This window comes from Dryas octopetala, chromosome 8 (genome assembly GCF_963921425.1).
Source record: "Dryas octopetala chromosome 8, drDryOcto1.1, whole genome shotgun sequence".
NCBI lineage: Eukaryota > Viridiplantae > Streptophyta > Magnoliopsida > Rosales > Rosaceae > Dryas > Dryas octopetala.
Genome location: NC_141373.1, coordinates 2342259 through 2366773, shown reverse-complemented (window position 1 = coordinate 2366773; position 24515 = coordinate 2342259). Strand labels below are relative to the sequence as shown.

Here is a 24515-nt window from a genome sequence, read left to right as displayed (position 1 = left end):
GATTAAAAGGAAAAGCAAGAAAAAAAAAAAAGGAAGAAAAAAAAGAAGGCTTTAAGGTTGATTGTAGTTTGGGGCCTTTGGATAATTGGAAAGAAAAAGAAGGATTTGAGGTTTCGTTTGGCTATTTTGGGATTTCGTTTAATTATTTTTAAACTCAAAACCCTAATATATTTTTATATAAAAAATAATTAAAAATACCCTAAAGGGCCTAAACTCTAATATCTTATACCATATGGTCTATATCTTAAAGAATATAGAGTATATAAGATTTAGTATTAGGGTTAGTGTATATATTGTAGAGTATAAATAATATACTAATTTCATTTATTCATTATACTAATTTATTTAACAGTATTTGCCTCTAGTACGCATTATATTTATCTTACATCATATGAAACCTTATATAATTTGGTTTCTTTAATATTTTTTTATCAATATAGTATATAATATGTTAAATAAACATATGGTCAAGTTTTATTCAAAATTTTTATATTTTAATAGTAATTTTTATCTTTTTTGTCTAATTTTGTCGAAATTTTTTTAAAATTGAAATTTTACTCCTTGAACGTAATTAAAGAAATCTAAACGTTGAAAAAAGTTAGTGAATGAGTTAAGAGGTGGGACTAGAACTCTAGAAGCACATAGATTGTCCCATCAAACGGGGTGTCGTTTGATGGACAATGGGCAGTTAGTTATTTATGGCGCGGTTGAAACGGTCAAAACCTAAAATTTTACGAGCTTCTCCAACCGACATATGCAGGCAAGCTGCAAACTCACGCAACCCCCAACCACAATCAGACAACCAGAAGGCCCGAAAAGCAAAAAGGATTGAATTTAGGGCTTTTTTTGTTTGCCCTAAATCCCAAATCGAATTTCAATCCTGCCCGTAAACATGGCCAAGAATATTTCAGAATCTTTGAAAGGTAAAAAGCGCCAGCGAGACACACACACCGAAGCCGAAACCAGCGATATCGATCAGATTCTATCACTGGGTATCTTCCTCACATGAAAACTAATTTCTTTATATATAGCTAGTAAATTGGAATCAGCAATTATAAGTTTTTGTTTGGGAAATGCAGAGGAGAATCTTACATTTAGCGACACATTGGTGGCGCTTCGCATTATGCGAGCTCAGTTTCCGCACATTGACAAGGTTAGGATTTTATAAAGTTTTGATTTTGGTATTTTTTAGCTCAGTTCATTGAATAGTTGTGTATCGTTTTTTATTCTTCCTGGTTACCCAAGTATTTATAACTGTTCGAAGTAGTAATTAGTTAGTTAGTTAGTTAGTTATTTTCTTGTAGTTTTTTTATTTTTGTTTTTCTAAGTATGCACTTAAATTGGCGCCTTTTTTCAGGTACCCATTGAGCCTTTCATTTTGCGGTCACAGTTGTATAGCAGTGTAGAGGACAGAACGCAAGTGGACAGGGATTTAGAGGTCTGTGAGAACTTGAAAGAAGATAACCGAAATGTTTTTGATAATTTTGATTACATTTCTAATTGGATTTTGAGGCTGTCTCTGATTATTACAAGAATAATAATGTTGTTGTAATACTTGCTAAGGCATGATAATGGCCAATTGATAGCGTTGTGATTAGCAATTTAGCATGACCGAAATCAACTGATGCAATGAATGTCCCTAATTTTTTGCATGACCTCTAGAGCCTGCTTTATTTGGGTTTTTTTTATTTTTGGCATTGCTTAAGTCTAGAAAATCTAGAAATTGCTTGAGATTTGAATCTATGATCAGTTACTGATCAGAACATGCAGAACTTATTCCAATTTCAAAGTAGACACCTTTGTTGCTTATTAAATAAAAAAGGGTAGATTCCTTTTTAGACATCATAATCCTCATGATGGTGGGATTTGATCCCAGGTCTTTGGAACAACGTCTCTTTACCAACTAAGCTAGTTGGCACCTTCGGTCTTCAGGAGCCTCTTATGATTGATCTAGACCGCTTTTATTTTCTCTGTGCAGACTCTAAGAAGGGAGAAAGTACTGCGTATTTTCAAATTAAATACCGGGCAAGATGATAACGCAATAATGTTTTTGGATGACTATCTATGCCAGGTTTGTTAACATGGTTTTCTAGATGTTTATTCAGAAGTATAAATATTTTTTTAGGAAGCAATCTTTATCTTCCTTGTTATCTTAATGTAAACAGTAAAAGTGAATATCATTTGAATGTTATCTGGGTGTGTGTTTCATAAAATTTTTTGCCATAACATAATCTTTTTAAGGACTTGGCATTGTATTGATAACTTTTCTGCTGTCTATATATGTATAGATAGAACGAGTTGTGAAAAGATTGGAAGAAAAGAAGGAAGGACATATTCTTGAAGTTTTTAAGTGGTTTAAATCACACATCATTGATAACAAGCTCGAACCTAGTATTGAACATCAAGAACTTGTGAGTGATTGGAAAAAAGGTGTTCTTAAGGCAGTTTAATGTGTTAATCTAATAATGATTGAACTAGTTGCACTGTAGTTACAATACAATCCAACTGAAAAATGTTTCTCGGCAGTGTACACTATTATCACTAGGAGGAAAGGTGAACGATGAACACATCTCCCTTTTAATCAATTCTGGCCTTCTTGTAAGTGAACTTATTAATCTATTATGTCTTTCAGTTGTTTGGATTCCATGATTGATTATGGTGCATTATGTGCCTATGTTGCGGAAACTAACACCAACCTGGAACTGGTTTGGAAGTTTTTTTTTTTTTTCTCTTTTTTATATATCGTTAGTGCATTACATAACATGCTTGATTACAATTAAGCAAATGAAATAGCCTACACTAAACATGATTTTATTTTCCTCTCAAAGATTCTTATGTTCTCCTTAGTTTTGTCTGTTGGGTTTTTTTTTAAAACATTTTGATGGTCTCCAGCTTTCTAACTATGGAATCTACTTCTAGACTCGGCAACTTATTGACCCAAACATCTACTGGTTCGTAATTCCAAATATTGGTTCAGTACTTAAAGGCCTCTCTCAGGTACATAATCAATATGTCACGCTATTTTTTTAGATAGTTGAATTCACATGAAAACCTATATACACCTTTTCCACTCCTATGTAAAAGGGCTTTCATCTGACTGGAAGTTCACCTTTGGAGTTCATCATGAATGTAAGATGTTAGCTGTTGGATTTTGAAATACTATAACTATTGTACACTTGAAAAATTGAGTTCCCTCTAGCATTTTGTTCGGGCTGTGAAGCCTGCAATAGTTTTAAAATTCTGAACAATTAATAGTCGAAATTTTGAGTCATCATTTACACTTTGTTCAGGGAAGAAAGGAAGTTCTTTCTCTTCTAAACCGGAGGAGATACAAAGAAATGATGCTGGCACCTCTTGAGAAGAAGCGTCTTCGATTTTCTCCACTTGATATGAGATTTCATCTTCGTGATCTGATAGGCTCAGGTCATCTCAAAACTGTCCAGACACCAACGGGCTTAGTTGTTCGAGTCCCAAAAGATTGAGAAATGCAAAGAGCACTGGCTCCCCATGGGTTTATCGAAAGATTGCAGTGCTTCTCTTGGCTGTTTATCTTGATAATAGGTATGGTGACTTACACTGTATATAAATTATACAGTAGTTACCCAGTTAAAAATACTAAAGTTCTACTACAGTTACATGACCAGAATAATTGCAGGCTGTCGAATGTGGACAAACAAAGATATCAGCCAACCGGCCCAACCCAAAGCCCAAGCAGATGGAAGATGACATATCTTCTCTGCTAGTAGGTCTTGTATAATTCATTTTTTTCTATTATTTGTTTCTTTAGTTCTACATTATCTATGTGAATTCATGCTTAATTCAATTCTTCTGCCTGGGTTGTCCACTTATTTATTCTTCACCATTGGACTCATGCCTACTTACAGTAGGAGCTCATTTTTCTACACACTCACTAGTCACTGCTACTACTGATGTCGCCAATGCCTATTATTTTAAGATTTAAAGTTACATCTTCAACAAACTATAACTAATATAGCATCATATTCTTCATGGAACTCCACCATAACCACAACAATGCCACCACCATTCCAACCTTTACAAATCTGTGTTTCTTTCTTGCTCCATTTTCTGAAACCCAATTGTGTCGTGAGGATTGAGTCCATTGTGTGGATGTGGGTGTGTGGTGAAGATTGAGTCCATTGGTTTTTTCCAATCGATAAAAGGACCTTGTAGAAATAATTTAGGACAGTTTCTGGTAAATTTGGAACTGTTAGGTGTGCGTTTTGTCCCTTATTTTGCTTTTATGAATACATCTTTGGTGGTCAGACATAAATGCTTCATGGAAAAAGAAACCCAAGTTAGCATTTTGTGGATTCTTGCTAACTTGGAGCATTATCGTGCTGTGTTGTTGGTTAAAGACTTAAAGCAAATGTTTGTATTCTGATTTTGACATAACATGAGCACACTATAATTAACTAATCCTTTTCGTATGTTATGATATTGGTTGGTCCTTCACCTTCAAATATAGATGTTTTGGCGTAGTCGTTAGACACTGCAAGCCAAAACCCACGACAAGAGGGATCTAGTATATGTGGACAGGGTCAATTCTATAAATCTTGGTCGTTAATTGTGTATGGGAAATGCTTTAAAAGCTTCTTTTTCTTCCCTTTTTTTCCCTAAATACTAATATTACAAATTTTGTAAGCATTTGGGGTTAACCGATTGTAACAAAAGAAATTGAGTTATATTGTCCGGATCAAACGATGTTACCGAACCCCATCCTCTCCATTTGCTTGGGCCAATTTAGAGAACAAATTGCTTAGTTTTGTTCATGGCTTGCATTTCGAACTGAGAAAACAAATTGGGTTAGACTTGTCAAATTGAGACTATTAATGTAGGGTTCGATGATTAATTAATTTAAATTGCAGTCACGAGCAGAATCCTGGTTTCTTGTGGCTGCTGCAGGGCAATTATTTGTTTAATCCTCACTTTGGAACAGTTTATGTTCGGATTTAGACCCAATTATTTGGACCTAATCCGCCAGAATTGATGACATAGGGGCAGTTCTTTTGGAGATATTTAGTGGTATCTTGGAGTCCACTCCATCATTGTTCTGTGTTGTCGTCTCATATATGAGCCCCCCTCTGGTTACAGCACTAACGCTAAGTTGAATTGTTTTGGACCGCAGGTCCACATACTACTTGCTGTTGCTTGTGATTTGGAGATTATTATTATTATTATTTCCTAATGATTTGAAGAGGTTAGAAACTTAGAATTAAACCACGTATTGGTCAAATAATATTAAGAAAAGAAAAAGGAACTTTTCTGAAAGTACTAGGTAACAAAGAGTTTTACTTGGATTATACATAATATATGGTTGAGCTTTAAGATATCGTTTCCTTCCATTTAAGAATGAGAGACTAAAGATTGAACTCTTGTTATAAGTGTAACCACATAAAGTACTCATCATTTGAGTTAGAAGCCGCCTCCTAATATTGAAATAAACTAGAAGTTACATTTACACATATGTATTACATCACCATTTCTTCCATATACAAGTTCATTTCAACATTCTCGAGCTTCCAAAGTAATGAAATTATTAATTTGGGTTAACTTAATTAGAACAGTTGGTGAAGTATAAGTGTAAATATGTTGAAATTCAGCTTCAAATTACAAGTACGAAGTAGTGAACATATTTATTCCCATATCTTGTTGAGAGTAATGTGGAGCAATGTCCCATATCAAAAAACTAGAGTTTAATATATGTGCTTATAAGTCATGAGCCTCTCCACCCATTGTCAATTGGTTTTGAGTTGGATGCTCTAATTCTATCATGGTATCAGAGCTTGGTTATCCGCGTGTAAGGCCCAACGGTCACACGTGCTCCCACGTCACCCAATATGATTTGTTCACGTGTAAAGCTCAAAAATCTCGCCACATGTGCAATGCTCTAATTCTATCATATCTGAGTTCGGCATTCAAATCTTCTCATTGCCCTTTTTTATAACAAAAGAATATTACAAGTAAACGAATTCAGATCAGTAAAATAGGCAAAAGATGCACTTTAGTCAAAGGATGCAATCATGCAACATGAAAATTTATAAAAGATTTATACATATTACTTTATAGGAGGATCATTATTCAATTAAGCAAAACCTAGGGCATTATACCAATTAAAAGGACCGAATAACAGAGCTAATTAAAAGCTATAAGCCTATAAGGCCTTGACATCATATGAATCGATGATTCAGAGAATCTTCCAAGTAGCAATGATTCAGAGAGAGATTAGGAAATCATGATTTTCAGTGCATATCACTGTCAATCAGAATTTTGGGAAAATTCATTGGGATAGCAATTTTGCAAGCTTCTTCTTTGCAACTTTGCAAGCTTTTCTATTTCTTTTTTTGGCCAAGAGCAAGCTTTTCTATTTAACTGCAAGATTAGGCATACAAGTAAACAATGATAGATGTTTGACATATCGGTGAGACATTTTTTCTTTAGTTAATTATGATAGAAGTTTGACATGTCGGTGAGACATTTTTTCTTTAGTTAATTATGATAGAAGTTTGACATGTCGGTGAGACATTTTTGGTATACTATTATTATAGATATCTTAGAGATTAAGAATTGAAAACTCTGATATATACATGCAATTATATTATATAATATTAGAGTAATATAAAAATGAAAAAAAGAATATCAATGTAGAGAATATGTGATTGAAAAAAATGAAACAATCCCATCCCATTACAACAACGTTGAAGAGACTAAGGCCCCATTTGGGATTGCAGTGAAAGACCCAAAAGTTGTTGTGAATGACAATTCTCAATCGCCTACAGCAGTTTTAGTGTTTGATAAAAAAATAAAAAACTGCTTTCTCCCACAATTCTCAACTCCCCATAACAAAAACAAAAAACAGGTTTCTAGGTGCTTTTGAAAGCTGCAGTGAATCACAACAACAATGAATATTTTATTTTACCCATAATACCCTTATTGATTTCTATAATTTTATTTATTTATTTTAAATTAAAAATATATATCTATTGTTAGTTATATTTTATATTGTGATAATTAATTATGATCTTTTATTTGTATGATTAAAATTATAATATACCTAAAAAAATAATATGCATACTTATTTAATAATGTTGTTCTTAAAAAAATTAATGCTAATAAAAATTTGTAGCCACAAATTTAAAAATAAGTAAAAAAAACATTTTTGTTTTACCAAACAAATAAGTGAAAGACACTTTCAGCATCATGTTCATTTTAGTAATTATACACAGTCACAGCACTTTTACATTAATATTTATCAAACACTTTAATACTGTTTTTTTTTTCACTCACAGCTCTTTTGAAAACATAGTTTATCAAACACTCAACTGCTTTACTTTACAGCTGACTTTACTTCACAGCTGTTTTACTTCACAATAATACCAAACTGGCCTTAATTAATTATTAGTCTAGTGGTATTTTCTTTTATAATATTGACTGAAGAGATCTCAAGTTCAAACTTCTTCTTAATTTCTCTTGATAAAAACAAAGGAAAAAACAAAAAATGAACATCAATTTGAGAGGAAGATGAGGATTATTTTGGGACTGAGTTCGAGTTCTATTGGGTATAAATTTATTTTGTCAATTAACTAATGTGGCTCATTGTAATTAACTTATGTGACAAAAAAAGTCAAAATATCTTAAGGCACATAATTATTTTTTTTTTTGTTTCAGTAATTTTGCTGAGATAATTTTGGGTGTAAATAACTGAATATATACATTGGATATAATTTTGGTGCATGTATGTGTATAATTGAAGGTTTGGGGTCCTTGCTTGATTGAGATATATATTTGCCAAAAATAGGTCCAAATGTCATTATATACTGGGCTCCAAATGAGTTTAATGGTACGTAATTGGTCAACACGAATTGGACCAAGGAAAGAGAATGCGCACCTAATTATTCAGAACGTTGATTACATTATTTGACATACAGATTCTCTTAGACTTGGACTTGGACTTGGTATTAATAGATAGAAAGATAGATGTAAACTTTTCGTGAAAGTTAAGTATTACCATTAACTTAGTTAATCCGTTAGGCAGAATATAAGCAACCTTTAAGATTGTTTAGAATTAATTATTACTATTAATTAACCTTTTTATTCATACTTTAGTAGGACGGTGTTGTGAGATTTAGGCAGCAGGACATATATAGAGTTTGGTGTGGCCCGACCCTGCTTAAATGAGTGTTAGAAAATCCCTTTATAATTTATATTCTTCATTTGAATCTTAATGCACGATCCTCTCATTTTTCAATCTCCAAGTTGTAGCTTTAATTAACTCCCTCAATAATTATGAAAAGCTTAAATTAACCATTCAAGTGGAAAATGAAATCTCGGTGACGACCGGTGCTGGCCAGAAATTGTGTGGTGGTGGCTAGCTAGCTAGCTTGTATTATATATACAAATTAACACGTATACAAATACTGCATGGCATGAATATATGAATGAAATACACAAATCAACAAATTGGTGGCACAAGTGATCCCTTGGACTTCAATTATTAAATGCAATGGTGGGGTTGCTATTTTACAGTAACTAGGAACACAAAACAAACACGTACATAGTCTATATATGTACTTTAAGGCCTTGAGGATATATCAAGAAAAAGCAACGTTTAATTTTGTGGCATCTAGTACTTTGTTGGTAATCAAATTTTTTTTTTTTCCCAAATACGAATGTATATTGTATTTGTGTTTATCTGACTTAATATTGTCATAAGAGATACAAATATAATAAATATATATTCCCGTTATATCAAAGTTTTACACAATAATCAAAATAATTACATATATAAGAGATTCATAGCTCACGACCTCATGCAATGGGGTATATATGTATGTGTTTGGTGTTCTGGAATTGAGTGATCAATTTGGGCACATAAATATTATATATACATTATATATATATAGAGAAGTGCTTTAAAACTAACCAATTAGCAAGTTAATACGAAGCTAAACATGCTTTTGGGCCCACCACATCACTAATCTCATAATCCGAACTATTAATTATTTAGGTCATACTTCAAAGATCATCATTTCAAAAAATCAACTAAATCGAAAATCATGTAGTCATCTAATTGAGATCAAATAAATAGACGATCAGTATTTTCGATAAAAGCATAAAAATAGTTGTTATTATAATCAAATGGCTAAATGACTTCCGATTTTGAAAATTTTTTACAGGAATAATCTTTGAAGTATGACCTAAAAAATAAAGGGTTCGGATTTTGAAATTACATTGTCCAGTGGGCCCAACATGGTGGTTAGTTTTGTATTAACTTACTAACTAGTTAGTTTTAAAACATTATTGTATATATATATATATATAATAGCCTCAATGTCTGAGGCCAAGAGGCCGGATCATATATATATTGATATGGGCAAGCACTCGTTAACTATTCCATTCATCTAAATATACTATCTCAATATTAATGAAATATCATTTCATTACATGAAAATTTAGTGTCGATCTTGGGCAATAATTGAGTGGCAAAGAGCCAAATTAGAGACACCATGATGCTAGGCTGCTGCTTGATTATTATTATATATACGTACTTTTTTATATTCTTCGATCATTCTTAATTTGATTATTTCTTACTATATATTCACTTATTCAGTTTTTGTAATTTGTCTGTTTTCTATTTTAATTAAGAAACGTGGATCACACAATTGATTACTGAAAGGGCTAACTTAGTGTGATGGTCACCATTTCAAGATCAGTTTATGCATACTTGAACTGTTTTCTTAATTATTCTATTTATCTAATTAGCCCGAGTTTTAATTAATTATTTTCTTTGTTCCAATATTATATTTATCTTTCTTTGCAAATATGTATATATATAAGGTAATCTTTTCTTATTAGACAGCTTGACAATATAAAATTAAACACGATAATACATAATATCAGTCTATTTCAAATAAGGATCGATGTCCTTATTTTAAGAAAAGTAAAAACATCATCTCTGAGTACCACTTGACAATGCAGTTCCATAATCGGAATAACTCATGTTTTAGATTCCTCCTTATGGGTCATGTCTGTAAAAATCAGTCAAATCGGTAATTGTTTAGTCATCTTAATGAGACAAATACAGTCCGTCAGATCGAATTGAAATGATGTTGGATGTAATAAACTAACTAAACAGTTTCTGATTTGGCTGATTTTTTACAAAAGTGATATTTGAATGATGTTCTATAATATAAACGGTTTCGATAATTGAATTGTAGGTTTGACAATGATATTTCTTACTTTTCCTTAAAGTAAGGACATTCTTATTTAAAATTTCCCTACATAACATTAGAAGAGATAGACGTTAAAAGATAAATTAACTAAAACGATGAATTAGCAATTAATGGAATATACCATATCCAATATCCATCATACTTGGAATCCAAAGCATGTACAAATATATGGATGGGACTGGGATATATACTATGAAGTTCACGTTGTTACTGTCACGTACGTACTAGTTTGGACTTGATAGCGAGACAACTACTGTGGCATAACATTCTGATGAAACTGATTGGGTTTATAATATTATCAAGCAAGCTAGCTAGGCCTAAATATATATATATATATATATATATATATGTGTGTGTGTGTGTGTGTGGTTAATTCCACAGCCAACTCCAAACCCAAACAAAGTGTACTGTAATACTGTGACACCGTGACAGTGCATGTTTATAGGCTAGCAAATTGGCATATGTATAAATATATATGATCATTCAACTAGCTTGTTCTAGTATACTTGAAGACATATATATATAAGCACTTATTTTCTAATGACTGGGACGCTGCTACAGGCTATAGCTAGCCCACCAAATATAGAATCGATCTTCTACTATTACTGAATGAAAATAACTTACATATCTCTGTGATAGGGACATGTAATATCTCACTTAAAGAGAGAGAAAAAGAGAAAAAAAGGGATAATTGAGAGATAATACATGTCCCTATAACATGACATGTAAGTTCTTACCTCAATAGACAATTCATACATGTATATACTTAATTAATTATTAATTTGTCACATTTAATTAATTATTGATGACAGCCAAACATTGCCAGACACGCGTCTTTTTTGTCTCTCCAACATGTAAAATTTATGATCATACGTATATAGTCTTAACTGTCTATGGAGTGTGGCTTGCTATCTACAGCTGCAACACGTACGTACTGCGCGCACGAAAAATATTGTTCACTATTCCTCCTAAATAGTACTACTGAAGCTGACATATGGGATTGGGAGAGAGAGCGAGAGAGAGCGAGAGAGAGAGAGCTAGAGATCATATTGCCTGTGTTTAGCTTAAACATCACGGACTCTAGCTACATATATATCACCTTGACAGCAACTCTCTCTCTCTCTATTATTGGAAGGTGAAAGAGGAAAAAATAAAGAGAATCAAACAATGAATATATATATATATATATATATATATCAGTACTACTCAGCGTCTCAGCCCAATTAAGTTCAAGAATAAATATAACCGGTGACTGTGATATAGATTAATTAGCTAGCTGTCAAGCTAGGTAATTTCAAAGAGTAGTTTAAAAAACAACATTGAAAACTGAAAACAACCCCCGTAAAGCAAGTTTAATTAGTTGAACTATAGCTTTCAAGTAGAAGTACTGTTAGCTAGCTAGTTCATACACTCTCGCAGATCATAGGCTAGGGTTTGAAGAGAGCTAGCTAGCATTTCCAAGCAAATAATGCATGGAAGAATCACCCTCCACGTACTTAACTAAACTTGATTGAAAGCCAAGCTGTACATATATGAGTAATGTGTGTATGGTATGCTTCTGAAAGTTGATATCATTGAGCCCATGACAGGATCGATGCGGGTCGGTCTTCAACAATAATTTTGCTCATCATAAAAAATTAATGCCTCGTGTGATTCATGTTGTGCTACTAATTAGCTCTCTCTCTCTCTCGATCTCTCTCTCTCTCTCTCTCTCTCTCTCTCTCTAGTACTTGGCGGCGCTAATAATCAATACAACATTAACCGGCATACACATATCATCGATCATGTAATGTAATACATTACCTCAACCTCCTTACACACGCTTTCTCATCTAGGCTGCCAATGAATGCCACCTGTCGCAAGAAGACGCGTGCTGAGTCACATCCTAACAAGCTCAAGCACAATTATTTTGTGTGTCCCCGCAGTTTTGCCCACCATCATATATAAACAATAATATTAATAATAGTTAATAATAACAACAACAGCATATATTTTGTTTGCTTCATGTTGTTGTTGTCAACTTTTTTCCCCCATGTACTTGTCGATCACACTACTAATGCAAACTGATCATCTCTTTAGCCATGACTGGACACAACCGCGCGTATAAGCATTTTGAGATATATTGAAGAAACCCCTTGACTAGCCATGGTTGTTAAAATCCTTTAGATCCATGCATGGTGAGTTAAAAGTGTTCATATCTTTGTTTATACCTTGTTATGGTCAAAACTAGCTACTGCGTTTAAGACTTTCATTCAATTATCTTTTTTGCTATAAAATTTCTTTTTACCTTAAAATTAGGGAATTCGAGAACTTGAAATTTTTGTAACATTGTAATTAAGTAGAAATACTACTGAAATAATAATTAATTAGTAAACTTTAAATACAAAACTCTGAAAACCAGTGCCAGATCCACTCATAGAGGTAGGGGGTCAGGTGGCGACCCCTCCTCTTGAAACACCTTTCTCAGCCACTGTGACCCTCCAACGCCCACCAACTGTTTGATGAAACGCCCCCTGGAGCAAGCGAGCATACCCTCTGGGTTTTGCAATTTTTTTTTTTGTTAGTTTAGCCTGGCCAAAACAACGTCGTTTTGAGGCAGGCTTAATTGTTTTTTTTTAAAGTATCCTGCTCAAAACGGCATCATTTTGAGCCAAGAAATAAAAATAAAATAAAATAAAACAAACATCCTTTACTTAACCCAACCCGAGGCCCCCATTCCTTTTCCCCCAGCCCCCAACCCCCAATTCCAAACCTTAATCAACCAAATCCCAAAACCAACACCCAACCACATCTCGCCGGAGAGTCGTCGCTTTACATCATGACCCACCGGGTTAATTAAGGATGCTGGATCCGCCACTGCTGAAAATCATGTTGTTTAGTCGTAAGCACATCATAAACAATATAAATATAGAATCCTAGCCTGTTTTTAGTTATAAACATATAGATATGATTTTTAGATTTCTAAATATAGTAAATTAACAGCGATCCGGATTTAAGTTGTTTATTTATTATTAAATTCCCAATCACATCGAGCTATGCGTGATCAACGATGCTTATACTTGTAGAAAACAATTTCCCGCGGTTTCAAGTTATCAGTCGAACCTTTCTGATATGGTTTTACATTTTTACAATTTTGTTTTTTTGTTTTTTTTGTTTAATCTGAAAAAGACATAAAGCTTTAATTGGGTGTGCATCTGACAGCACATTCTAATCATATATAAAACCTTCGATACTGCCATTAATTTTATTCCACATCAGCTTCATTTATACTGTGTACAATTCTAATGATGGTCATCTCGATCTGACATTCTGACTAGTACCTGAGCCTTTTTGACAAAAAGCATAGAAGTATCTACAGGTTGGAACAAGATCATCTGCCAATTTTATTTTTTTCTTGTGTTGATCTGTGTTCATGTTCAAAACAGTATCATTTTAGGGTTCAAATGTTTTAAGTTTAGGCTAAGGGTGGTTTTGAAATTCTGGGATCATTAACCATTCATGTGTATTATTTGGGTTAACATAATATATAAGTATATAAGAGATCTATAATACTTTAGGGACCTTCAACACTTGAGGACCGATAAAATTGTCTACTTCGCCTACTCTTAAAGTCAGTACCTTTGATTTAGAGTTTAGTATTTAACATTTATATTGGAAAGGTAATCCAATGACTCAAATCTTACATGCTTACTTATATAACTTACTACTTATACTCATAAAAGAAATATGTATATTATAATATAAGTTTAAAAATAGTCTAACATAATTAAGTACATGATTCATACAAAAAAATCAGTAGGATTCGAATCGCAGTAGCTAGCACTGCCTAATTAAAATTATTCTTGTGGCTGAAGTTTGTCTTAAATCATGTACGTACGTAATGATAAATGGATTAACATGCAATTCCAATGTTCCATACGAAAACTCTTGAGAAGGCACTTTTTACGATAAGTGGTAAAGCCATGGCTTTTGGGAAATTTTGAAAATTGAAATAATGATATGAAAGAAAGAAAAATGAATCTCCTTTTCAATTAAACACCACTCAATCGACTTAAATTTTGATGGTGATCAACATTCCCAATTAATTCCATTAATGTACATGAAGACAGTGTGGACCTATTAATTACAGTAAACCAGAAGAATTAATAATTTTCAATTTTAACAAATTACAACGGAATTAACTGCAGCCGTTGGTTTCAAAATGGGGTGTTTTCAATTAAAGTGATTCTTTCTGTCGTTGATGTTCATACATACATTTATCCCAAAAGCAAAAAAATTAGGTGTCATCGATCGACAGAGTGCAATTTTTTCTAAAGTGTATAAAAAAGTGAAGGCCAGGCGATGCTTTATCTTTCAAAAAAGGTGGTTCTGGAATCTAAGAACAGAAGTCTAGGGAAATTTATTAAAGGGTAAAAGTTGTCGTAAGATCTAGATCGTTTTTCTAAATGGAGCACGACTTTGGATTCAAGATATGCTGCTATAAACAGCGACTTCATTCTCTGCTACAACTATGGAAGCAGGCAACCTAGCTATTATCGATCAAATTTATTTATTTTTTTTGGTGAATATTATCGATCAAATTACATACGAGCTATAGGGTTCTCTTTTATGGATATATACGAGGGTTTTTTTTTTTTTTTTTTTGCTTTTAAATGGATATGAGGGTTGTATATTAATTGTTTTGGAAACATATATCAATTACTTTTTCATCTTAATTTGCAAAAACGCTCAAAGTGTATATCTGTGTATGTTTTATGATACTATATGTGCATACATATTCTTAATTTTTTTTTTTTGCCACTTATATATATATATATATTATTTATCTGTTAACTAGTAAGAAGATCGAAGATTACTCTGTTAACAGTGTTGCTGTTCATGCTATATATAAGACTATGTTAACTAAAGGAGTGATGGTATAATAAGCCGAAAATAGCTTAAAAGAATTATCTTCAACCAAACACGCAAATCTTAGGATAATCATTGAAATGATGTATATTTTGTGTGTGTAATATTATATATATTTATTGTATCGCAGGCCAATGATATGATATAGATAATTAATTATTAATATGGTATCAAATTATCCATCAGCCAAAGGAGAAAAGTTGTCAAAGAAAACAAGATCGAGATTGCCAAATATGCATCAATACACACTTGACGTGATTGGAAAGGATGTGATATTGGAAATTATAGACTGGATTTAAGCTAAGCCTAGGCCCACTTAATTTATGAATATGGAACATAAAATGACTGCTATTTGTATATATAAATGTACTTTATTTAATTAATTAATAACAGAAATTAGTACACCAGATAACCAGATAATCAAGTTGGGCAATCTTCCACCCAAGCTTGAAAATTCAGGAACAGATCGAAGCACCTTCTTAATTAGCAAGTAGGTGCACAGCCTGATTATAGTTTTGTGATACATTAGTGCTCCAGTCTTATATACACAAATTCTCTATTGCAGTTAAGTGCGCGGTTAACCAAACGTAGCATTTGAATGCTGACAAACTACACTTACAATTACAATATATTATCTGTATTATTCTAATTTTTATGTACAAACTAATTAATGTGACACATGAAATACCAATTGTTTACCTGCTGATCTATATAATGAATGGTGCATGAATTAATACGTAATATGAACTAATATGGTGAAACAGTGGCGATGTACTTAACATTATTAATTTATTTTTATATATAATGTGTAAATATTGCATATATCCCATAAAGAGCCCATAACTTATGGAAGTGAATTTGAGAAAAAGGACACTAAGAAAGGAAGGAGGGGGTCAAGAAAGTATTGGTGCCAAGAGAGAAGGAATATCAAGCCGTCACTCATTCTCCAACATCATCTTCATTCCTCACCTAACAAAATTCCCTCATTGGAAATAAACCCTAACTCTAGAATTCACAATCATTTGTATTATCTTTCCATCCTATGGATATAATTCAATATATATCTATCATATAATACTCAAAAATCTTTCACGTACGTCACCCTACTCATGACGTGTACTTTTAGTATGTGATTTCACATGCATGTCCAACGGTTAATCCCGTAAATTTAGGGGTTATGATCATTTTTTAAAAAATAATAATTAATTGCCCTATATATAGGACCCTATTTTCCACTCATTGTAGGATTTCATTAATTAATTTAGTCTACGTTTCGAGCAAGAAATGTGAAGGACCCATCTTCACCCGGAGAATTGAATGTAACTCATCACTGTCCTCTTTTTATTTTCTAGTTTATGAATGTCAAATATCCATTTATATATGGTAATTTTTCAATAATTAACTCCTATTTGGTGACTAGTTAATTAATTAAACATAATAAAAAAATAAAAAACCGAAAATTTTATAAGATTTGATTAATTAATTTATTCTGCGTTTTGGGCAAGAAATGTCAATGACCCATTTTGATCCGATAAATGATTCTATGAATGTAACCCATCACCATCAGTCTTTTTTTTTTTTTTTTTTTTTCAATTTTATGAATGTGAATTCCATTTTGATATGGCCATTTCCCATAATTAACTCCTATTTGGTGATTTATTAATATTTTAAAAAAATAAAGGGGTAATTAATTAATCACTGTTTTCTCCGACAGGATCAGAAATTAAACCACCATTTTAATTGGTGACTGTCATTATCGATTGTGCCTCTTCCATGCCACATAAGGAGAATATGACATATCATCTGAAGAGGTCCCAGTTCCACAAGGAATCTCCGCAATGGAATTGAAAGGGTAGAATTGTCCTTTTGCTAAAAAAATGTTTGATCCTAAGGTTTTTTCAGTCACACTCACACATACTGAAATTTTGAGCTAGCTCCATTATTATTGTGCTAGCTAGGCTGCTAACTAATATATGGTGACCCCAGTCGGGTCATCATCTTAAATTAATTATTTGCCTTATAATTATCATTAGGATGATACATGTTATGACAAATACCCTTTTGTCCACATTTTCATTATTATTGGCCTTTTAGGCTTTTATGCACTACTCACCCAAAAATACAAATAATAACAAATCAAAAATTAATCACTTTAAGATAAGTATGCATAGTTTGTGTGTATGATGGGCCTCATGACCTTCGTCGATCATTACTGGGTCCCACATCGAAGACAATCCGTGAGCCCCACAATCACATCCATCCAAAAATATTCTTCTGTGATCGAAAATTGAACAGATGGGACTCTTCTGATCAGTTTATGATTCATGTACAATAATACTATACAATTTTTTTATTTAATTTCAGTAATAAATTTATTCTTTTTTTTTTTTTTCTCGTGAGCTGTCCATTGTCGAGCCCAAATGGATGAAATGGTTCACGTGCTTTTGATAATTTGATTGGGCTCTAGCTTATTTGAACAAAGATATGTCCTTTCGATATCATTTTTTGCTTTGAAATAATCCATGGCAATAAGTTTAATTAAGCACGGGCTACATATTTAGATTTAGTAAGGAAAATTCAATTATAGTAAGTCATATTATATCCACAAATGTCATTAGCATAAGACAATATATGCAAAAAAGCTTTCATTATATGATCACAAAGCATGCAGCCACTAAAAGCTATTGAACTTTCTTTTCTAAGCTTTATGGAAATAGATTGAATTTTTAACCTATTTTAATCCTAACCTATTTTTCCAACATTTTTTATTACTTAAGCTAATTTCCACGACAAAATAGGAAGAAACACAAAGACTAAAAGAGATAGATAAATCCTAGTATTGCCACTGTGCCCAAGCACGCGTAATTGCTGAGTATGTTTTGATGTAATTAATCTGATCTATTAGTATTGGTATGATCTCTCATATACGCAATTAATACAAATCTGTTTTTTTGGTGAGATGATACAAATTTGTTACCAAGCACTAAAAGATACTTAAGCATGCAATTTGGGAATAAATGTAAATAAATAAATAATTACCCAATTTTATAATGATAAATAAAAAGGGGTATTTTGGAGGGTTTCTAATAAAATTGTTTGGCTATTTGTCCATATATGTTGCCTGATTGGTATAGTACTATACCCTTAGGCCCCGACCCCATAACACAAGATTTCTTGTAACTTTGGTTTATCTTGAAACTTCCTACTATAACTAACTAGTTACACAAGCATGACCTGCTATAGAATATGATATTGTAAGAAATTCATTCTAACTGGCAAAGTCATTTAGCCTCCTAACTTAGCTATATAAATAATACCAACCTATAGCTAGCTTTGGCCCTCATCTATAAATTAAATATTTCAGCTACATTCCATATAAATCTCTCCCACCATAATACATAGATAATCTAAAATTTGCTTCCAACTAGTTCCATCTTGGATCAATCTCAATTAGAAGTTGTAGCTAGTTGTGCTTGTGTGTTGCTAGCTAGCTATCTACCAACCCCAATTGGCTGAAAGTTGAAAGAAACAAAAAAGGGTTAATTAATATGGGGCTGAGAGACATTGGAGCCACACTGCCTCCTGGGTTTCGGTTTTATCCAAGCGATGAGGAGTTGGTCTGCCACTATCTCTGCAAAAAGATCACAAATGAGGAAGCTTTGAAGGGGACTTTGGTCGAAATTGACTTGCATACTTGTGAGCCATGGCAGCTTCCTGGTACGTGTACTTACCTTCGTTATTTCATTAATTAATTATTTCTATACTAATTACTTCACAATATTCCATGCCTTAATTCCTTCCTTTATAATTTGTTTCTTGAATTTTGTTGTTTCTTCTGGCCTCTCATTTTTGAATCCATCCTCAAGTTTATTCAAGATGGCCATGGTTTTTGATCAGTAATTATTTTCAATATATTTTTACATAGAAAAGATGATCTATGATGAATTACAAATTATTTTTTAAAGATCTATCGAAAAAGATTTGTTTAGCTAGCTAGCTAGGCAGGTTTATGTTGGTTCTTTTAGCTAGCATGGAGGATATATAACACCAAATGATTGAGTTTCAGGACGAGCTAGCTAAGCAGACAGAATGTTTGGCAATTCCTCTGAAAACGAGCACCAAATAAATTAATTATTCAATTTACAGAGGGAGAGAGAAAGAGCCACAGAGAGAGAGAGAGAATGGCACTTCCTTTCCTGTTAAATATATAATATTACTTTGTTAAATATTTTCCACCTGGATATTCGTCTATATATGGCCAACTTTTTTCCTTTGATATGCCCTTTTAAATCCTAATACATATATATACTAGATTTGGAGACTTGAATCAGTTTGAAGACCTAGTATTAAGCATGCACTTATCTTATCGTGTATAAGGCATTTACATTTACACATATACACAATTATATACATAATAATGGCATGAAAATAGATATATGTATATATAGAAGAGCGCTCGATCTAGAGCTAATCAGTTAATAAAATAATACGACACTAACCATCATTTTTAGCCTATTACACAATGTAATCTCATGATCTAAACTTTTTTTTTTTTTAAAGATTCTTATTCAAATATTATCCTTGCAAAAAATCAATAAAATCAGAAATCATTTAGTCGACTATTAGTAAGCTAATTGTGCTCATTTAAATGGACGAACACGTACAAATTTTTCAATAAAACATGAAATGCTTAATTGTAATGATAATTAAATAACTAAACGATTTCTGTTTTGGTTGGTTATTTCCAAAGTTAATCTTTGAATGAAGACCTAAATATGTACGGTTTGAATCATGAGATTACATTGTGTAGTATGTTTAAAAAAGTAGTTAGCATCGTATTATCTTAATAATTAGTTAGCTCGATCTAGAGTTTTTTTTTTTTTGGTGATTATACATGAAGATATATATATTTCATCCATGAGTATAGAAACTATATATATATACGTTTATTTCAACTCTTGGGTTTGCTAGAAACAGCACGCAGTATACATTTGTATGAAGATTTGTTTAGTTACCACAATACAATTTATTATTGCAAATATAGTACACATAACATCCATATACGTAAGTATAAATATATATATGCCATATCCTTCATTCAAAGCATCCACCCCTCTCTCTCTCTCTCAAAGGTAGATGTGTTCATGCAATCATGTGGCTAGAATTTGATCGTATATTATATATGCTGCCTGCTGTCATGTGCAAAAATCGTCTCTAGCTAGCTAGTTTCCGACCCACATCATCGAAACCGTCCATTTAATTAGGCGTACGTGTGGGACCTAGTTAATTGCTTAACTATAAACGTACGGCCCAGATGTGCACCAGAACTACTTCTATCTAGCTAGATGTGAATTAATGTGATCAGAAATATTGTTTTGTTATCGTGTATATATATATAGCTATTAGCTAGCTAATATTAATTATTCTTATCGTATTATAATTAATTAAAACTAACTGGGAATCATCTACCTACTATCCGTACATTCTAATTATCCTAGTTTAGCAATTCCTTGCCTGAACACCCAGGGTCCCTCTTGTAAATCATGTATTTCTGAGATTCCCTGAATATCAAGCTAGCTGTGAGGTCATTAAGGCCCCGAGATCGAGGTCCTTAGGTTGCAAATCCTGAGAGCCAAACCTTTTTAAAATTTTTCTCAGAAACAAAAAGCTACACTTTTTTTTTTTTTTAATTATCTTGTGGGGCAAGTATCAAAAAAGGGGGACTTAATTGAAATTAAAGTTGGGTTACTATCTGAGCCAGCCAAAGAAATAAAGAAAAGCAACTGGGTCACTCAAATTCCCTGTATTGAAAAAATAGGATCTTAAATAAGGCATATATCTACTGTTCAGTGAAAATACTCAAAAAAAGTACTAGTACTGATTGTGAAAGGTCTACTAATATATTCCCATTTTTCCAAGGCATAGTGCAACACTTCAAGTTCAATACTACAACAGTTTTGTACTGTTCCACATCATCAAAACTTCCATGTTGAGAATGTATATATATTCTACCTTTCAACTCTCCAATGGCCCTGAATTAGAGTGTCATGTCCCCTACTGCTTTAATCTGATACCAATCACTGTGATGTCTTAGTTTCCTTACGCATAACTCATATTATCTATATATGCATGATCTTGACTTGCCAACTTTCCAGGTAATATTTATTTACAGAGGAAAAAAGCACCACATCTTTTTATTAATCTTTTATGTGAATATAAATTCAGATATTGTATACAATAAAAGCAATATATATATTACAAAGCAAATGTCACTTTACTTACTTTTGAACAATTTTCAGTTTATTCATTTGATAGGACCTTTGTTGGGTATTTTTTTGTGCCATTATAAGTACTTAGTTGGTAATAATTTTGATAAGAATATATGATAATTGTATACACCTAATTAGCAATGCATGCATACATGCCTTGGTTTAATTTGCACCCATTTAAGCGTTATACAAAAATATAACTTTTTTTTTTTTTTTGGATTAATTGAAGAGGTGGCAAAGCTGAATGCGAACGAGTGGTACTTCTTCAGCTACCGAGACCGCAAGTACGCGACGGGGTTCCGAACCAATCGGGCAACGACATCTGGATACTGGAAAGCTACAGGGAAAGATCGGATGGTGGTGGAGCCAGGAACAGGGGAGATCGTAGGGATGAGAAAGACTTTGGTGTTCTATCGGAACAGAGCTCCCAATGGAATCAAAACGGGTTGGATCATGCATGAGTTTCGGCTGGAGACCCCACACATGCCTCCTAAGGTTAATTTCATTCCTATCATTCCTTTTCCTATATTCCCATTGCTGCCTCTTTATTTTTACTATTATACATGCACACGCCATAAATATTCTTTACCATATACATAAGATCAACTTTCATACTGTGTCACGTGATCTTCATAGCTGCGCGTGCTGCTACCCCCATCATTTTGTTAGGGTACTTTGCCACTTCACCAGTGACTGTAACTGAGGCGAGAAATTCTTCTCTACAATATTTTGCTCACAAAACTAGTCACGTGACAATAACTACAAGAAATTCTTGTAAATAATATTTTACTTACAAAACTGATCACCTGACTAATATATAAGAGATTAAATATAAAAGATCATGAAACTAGAAGAAAAGCTTCGTACTTGCATCAATCATATATGCACGAGAAATTGGAAATATATAGTCCATCCCTTTGTTACAAGTGGTTGCTTTTGTATCACGCACATGTACGCATGGTTGATGTATATAAAACTCGTAGTAAGGCCAAAAAATAAAAAGTAAAACATCTTGTGGTTAGATTTACATTATTATCACTCAAACACGTTACTCATTTACAATGTTTTCACATATTTAATTTGTTATTTTTTTAAACTGTATTTCGCTAATTAAGCTAACTGGTTTTTTTAATTATCACAGGAAGACTGGGTCTTGTGCAGAGTTTTCCACAAGGGCAAGGGAGAGGAAAACAACAAACTGAACCCCCATGATTTTATGTTGGAGAACACATCATGCATCACTACTGCTCCTTTAAGTTTGGCTCCAATATCTCCTACAACTCATGATGATCACCAAACCATTCCTTATGGAACGTATAACCAAATCTCCTCATTTTCCACAACACCACCCCACCACAACCACAACCATAGCAACTCTCTACTGAATCTCCTACAGTTTTCTCAGCAGGAAAAACAGTACACCAACTCAATCACCGAAATAAGCTCCAAAAATGATGACGAATATGGGTTTTTGTGGGACATGAATTTGGAAGAAAGCAGCTTCGAAAATGGGGTGCCTTCAAATTTGGATGACATGAGATTTGAGATGGATCACAACAGCATGGTTTTGCTCTAAATTTAGAAACATATTCTACACTCCATAAGTCCATATTAAACACATACGTACCCCATTAATTTGTTGATATGTGATGTATATATTTGTGGTATATATACTGGCTTGATTGGGAAATTGTTAGAGATCGAGGTTGTGCTTAGTCTATGCATGGTTAGGTTTTAATTTGTTTTTTTTCTCTTGAATACAGCGTTGGCATTTGTATAAATATTATCAATTTATATAGATTCTTTATTACTGTCAAACATATTCTGAATGTCTGGCACTATGGACCATGCATGTACGGTTCTATTGTCTTTTTATAATTATTGTTTGAACAACTTGTTGTAAAATCCATCTTCCATTCTACTGATTTTGACATGACGTCTGTATCCGACACATTAATTGGAGCCTTTATACGGACATATACAAACAGATGAGTAGGAAAATCCATAAATTCAATTTTAAATTTCTAGTTATAATATTTTCTTCTACTTTGAAATAACAGTAAATATTTCTCTAAAAAAAATAACAGTAAATATTTGTACCGGAAATAACAACAAATATGCCACTGGAATATATACACATGCATGTTCTCCTTACATCTTTGAAATGCATGGGATACTAGCTAAACAGTATAGGTTCTAGTGAAGGGATCGAGTAAGATAATGGATTAGAATATTTGAATAAGTACGTGTAAAATTCCATGCTTCTATTGTAACAAAAAAAAAAAAACATTTTACTAATAATGTTAAAATCAAATACAAAAATTTTAGTTTTTTTTTTCGATCGGTACAAAAAATTTTAGTTTTATAACACTTCAAAACTATAATAATAACAATTTATATATATATATATATATTAAGAATATTGATAATTTTTTTTAATTTAATCATAGGGAGAATATATATACTAGATTGAAGATGCTAATGAAATTTTTTTTCTGAACTCCAATATGACAGAGAGATATATTACAGTGTGCGTCTCAGTACGTGCGTGTGTAAATTTTCTAATATATTCTCCACTAACATATATATATGATAGTTATGATAGAACATCTTTATCCGTTTATTGACAATCATATATATTTCATAAAAGTATCATTGAATTTATTCTAAAAAAAAAAAAAAAGTATCATTGGCTTTTGGAAAGTACTCTCAATTTTACATAACACACTTTGCTTGAAAAATTCAAATTAATGATTTCAAGCATATATACTTGTATTCCAAGTATAACAGTTTTTATTGTAGAAAAAATATAGAAGTTTAATTTTTATTATCAACAATTATCATTCATTAGTTTTAAACTCAAGACCTCCTCTCAAAAAAAAAAAATTACTACTAAATCAAATAATCATTAGTAGCATAAAAGTGTTTGGTACTATACTCGTCAATTAAAAAAAAATAGTGGTAGTATACGTGCATATGATATAGCTGAGGCCCAGAACAGAAATTGCTGCACTGAACTAAATGCCACAGAAAATGGGCTACTATCAAAACTTAAAAGGCCACTAAACAACTCATAGGCCCACTAAAA

General features: G+C 32.5%; 2 protein-coding genes across 7 annotated transcripts; both read left to right on the top strand.

The window, feature by feature from the left end:
• The first annotated feature begins 747 nt into the window (after positions 1-747).
• LOC147275916 (Serine/Threonine-kinase) lies at positions 748-3861 on the top strand. 6 transcript variants are annotated; one of them, XR_015123848.1, is made up of 9 exons: positions 748-992; positions 1080-1153; positions 1358-1438; positions 1979-2071; positions 2289-2411; positions 2527-2598; positions 2920-2997; positions 3291-3561; positions 3656-3861. XR_015123848.1 is itself a non-coding variant. In XM_086254098.1 (8 exons), the coding sequence occupies exons 1-8, from the start codon at positions 893-895 to the stop codon at positions 3480-3482; spliced, it is 813 nt and encodes a 270-aa protein (XP_086110224.1). In that variant the 5' UTR covers positions 748-892; the 3' UTR covers positions 3483-3861. The 6 variants fall into 6 exon arrangements, 4 of the variants coding, with proteins under 4 accessions (XP_086110224.1, XP_086110225.1, XP_086110226.1 ...); XR_015123849.1 differs by having other exon boundaries at positions 3633-3861; XM_086254098.1 differs by having other exon boundaries at positions 3291-3861.
• Positions 3862-18503: 14642 nt separating this feature from the next.
• On the top strand, positions 18504-23170 carry NAC074 (NAC domain containing protein 74). The gene is made up of 3 exons (XM_086254552.1): positions 18504-18875; positions 21657-21922; positions 22569-23170. The coding sequence occupies exons 1-3, from the start codon at positions 18707-18709 to the stop codon at positions 23001-23003; spliced, it is 870 nt and encodes a 289-aa protein (XP_086110678.1). The 5' UTR covers positions 18504-18706; the 3' UTR covers positions 23004-23170.
• Positions 23171-24515: the final 1345 nt, after the last annotated feature.

Coding starts and splice junctions, on each gene's coding strand:
- LOC147275916 (XM_086254098.1), top strand. CDS start 893: ATGGCCAAGAATATTTCAGAATCTTTGAAAGGTAAAAAGCGCCAGCGA. Junction 993..1,079: donor CGATCAGATTCTATCACTGG/GTATCTTCCTCA, acceptor TGGGAAATGCAG/AGGAGAATCTTACATTTAGC. Junction 2,998..3,290: donor TACTTAAAGGCCTCTCTCAG/GTACATAATCAA, acceptor CACTTTGTTCAG/GGAAGAAAGGAAGTTCTTTC.
- NAC074 (XM_086254552.1), top strand. CDS start 18,707: ATGGGGCTGAGAGACATTGGAGCCACACTGCCTCCTGGGTTTCGGTTT. Junction 18,876..21,656: donor TGAGCCATGGCAGCTTCCTG/GTACGTGTACTT, acceptor GATTAATTGAAG/AGGTGGCAAAGCTGAATGCG. Junction 21,923..22,568: donor CCCCACACATGCCTCCTAAG/GTTAATTTCATT, acceptor TAATTATCACAG/GAAGACTGGGTCTTGTGCAG.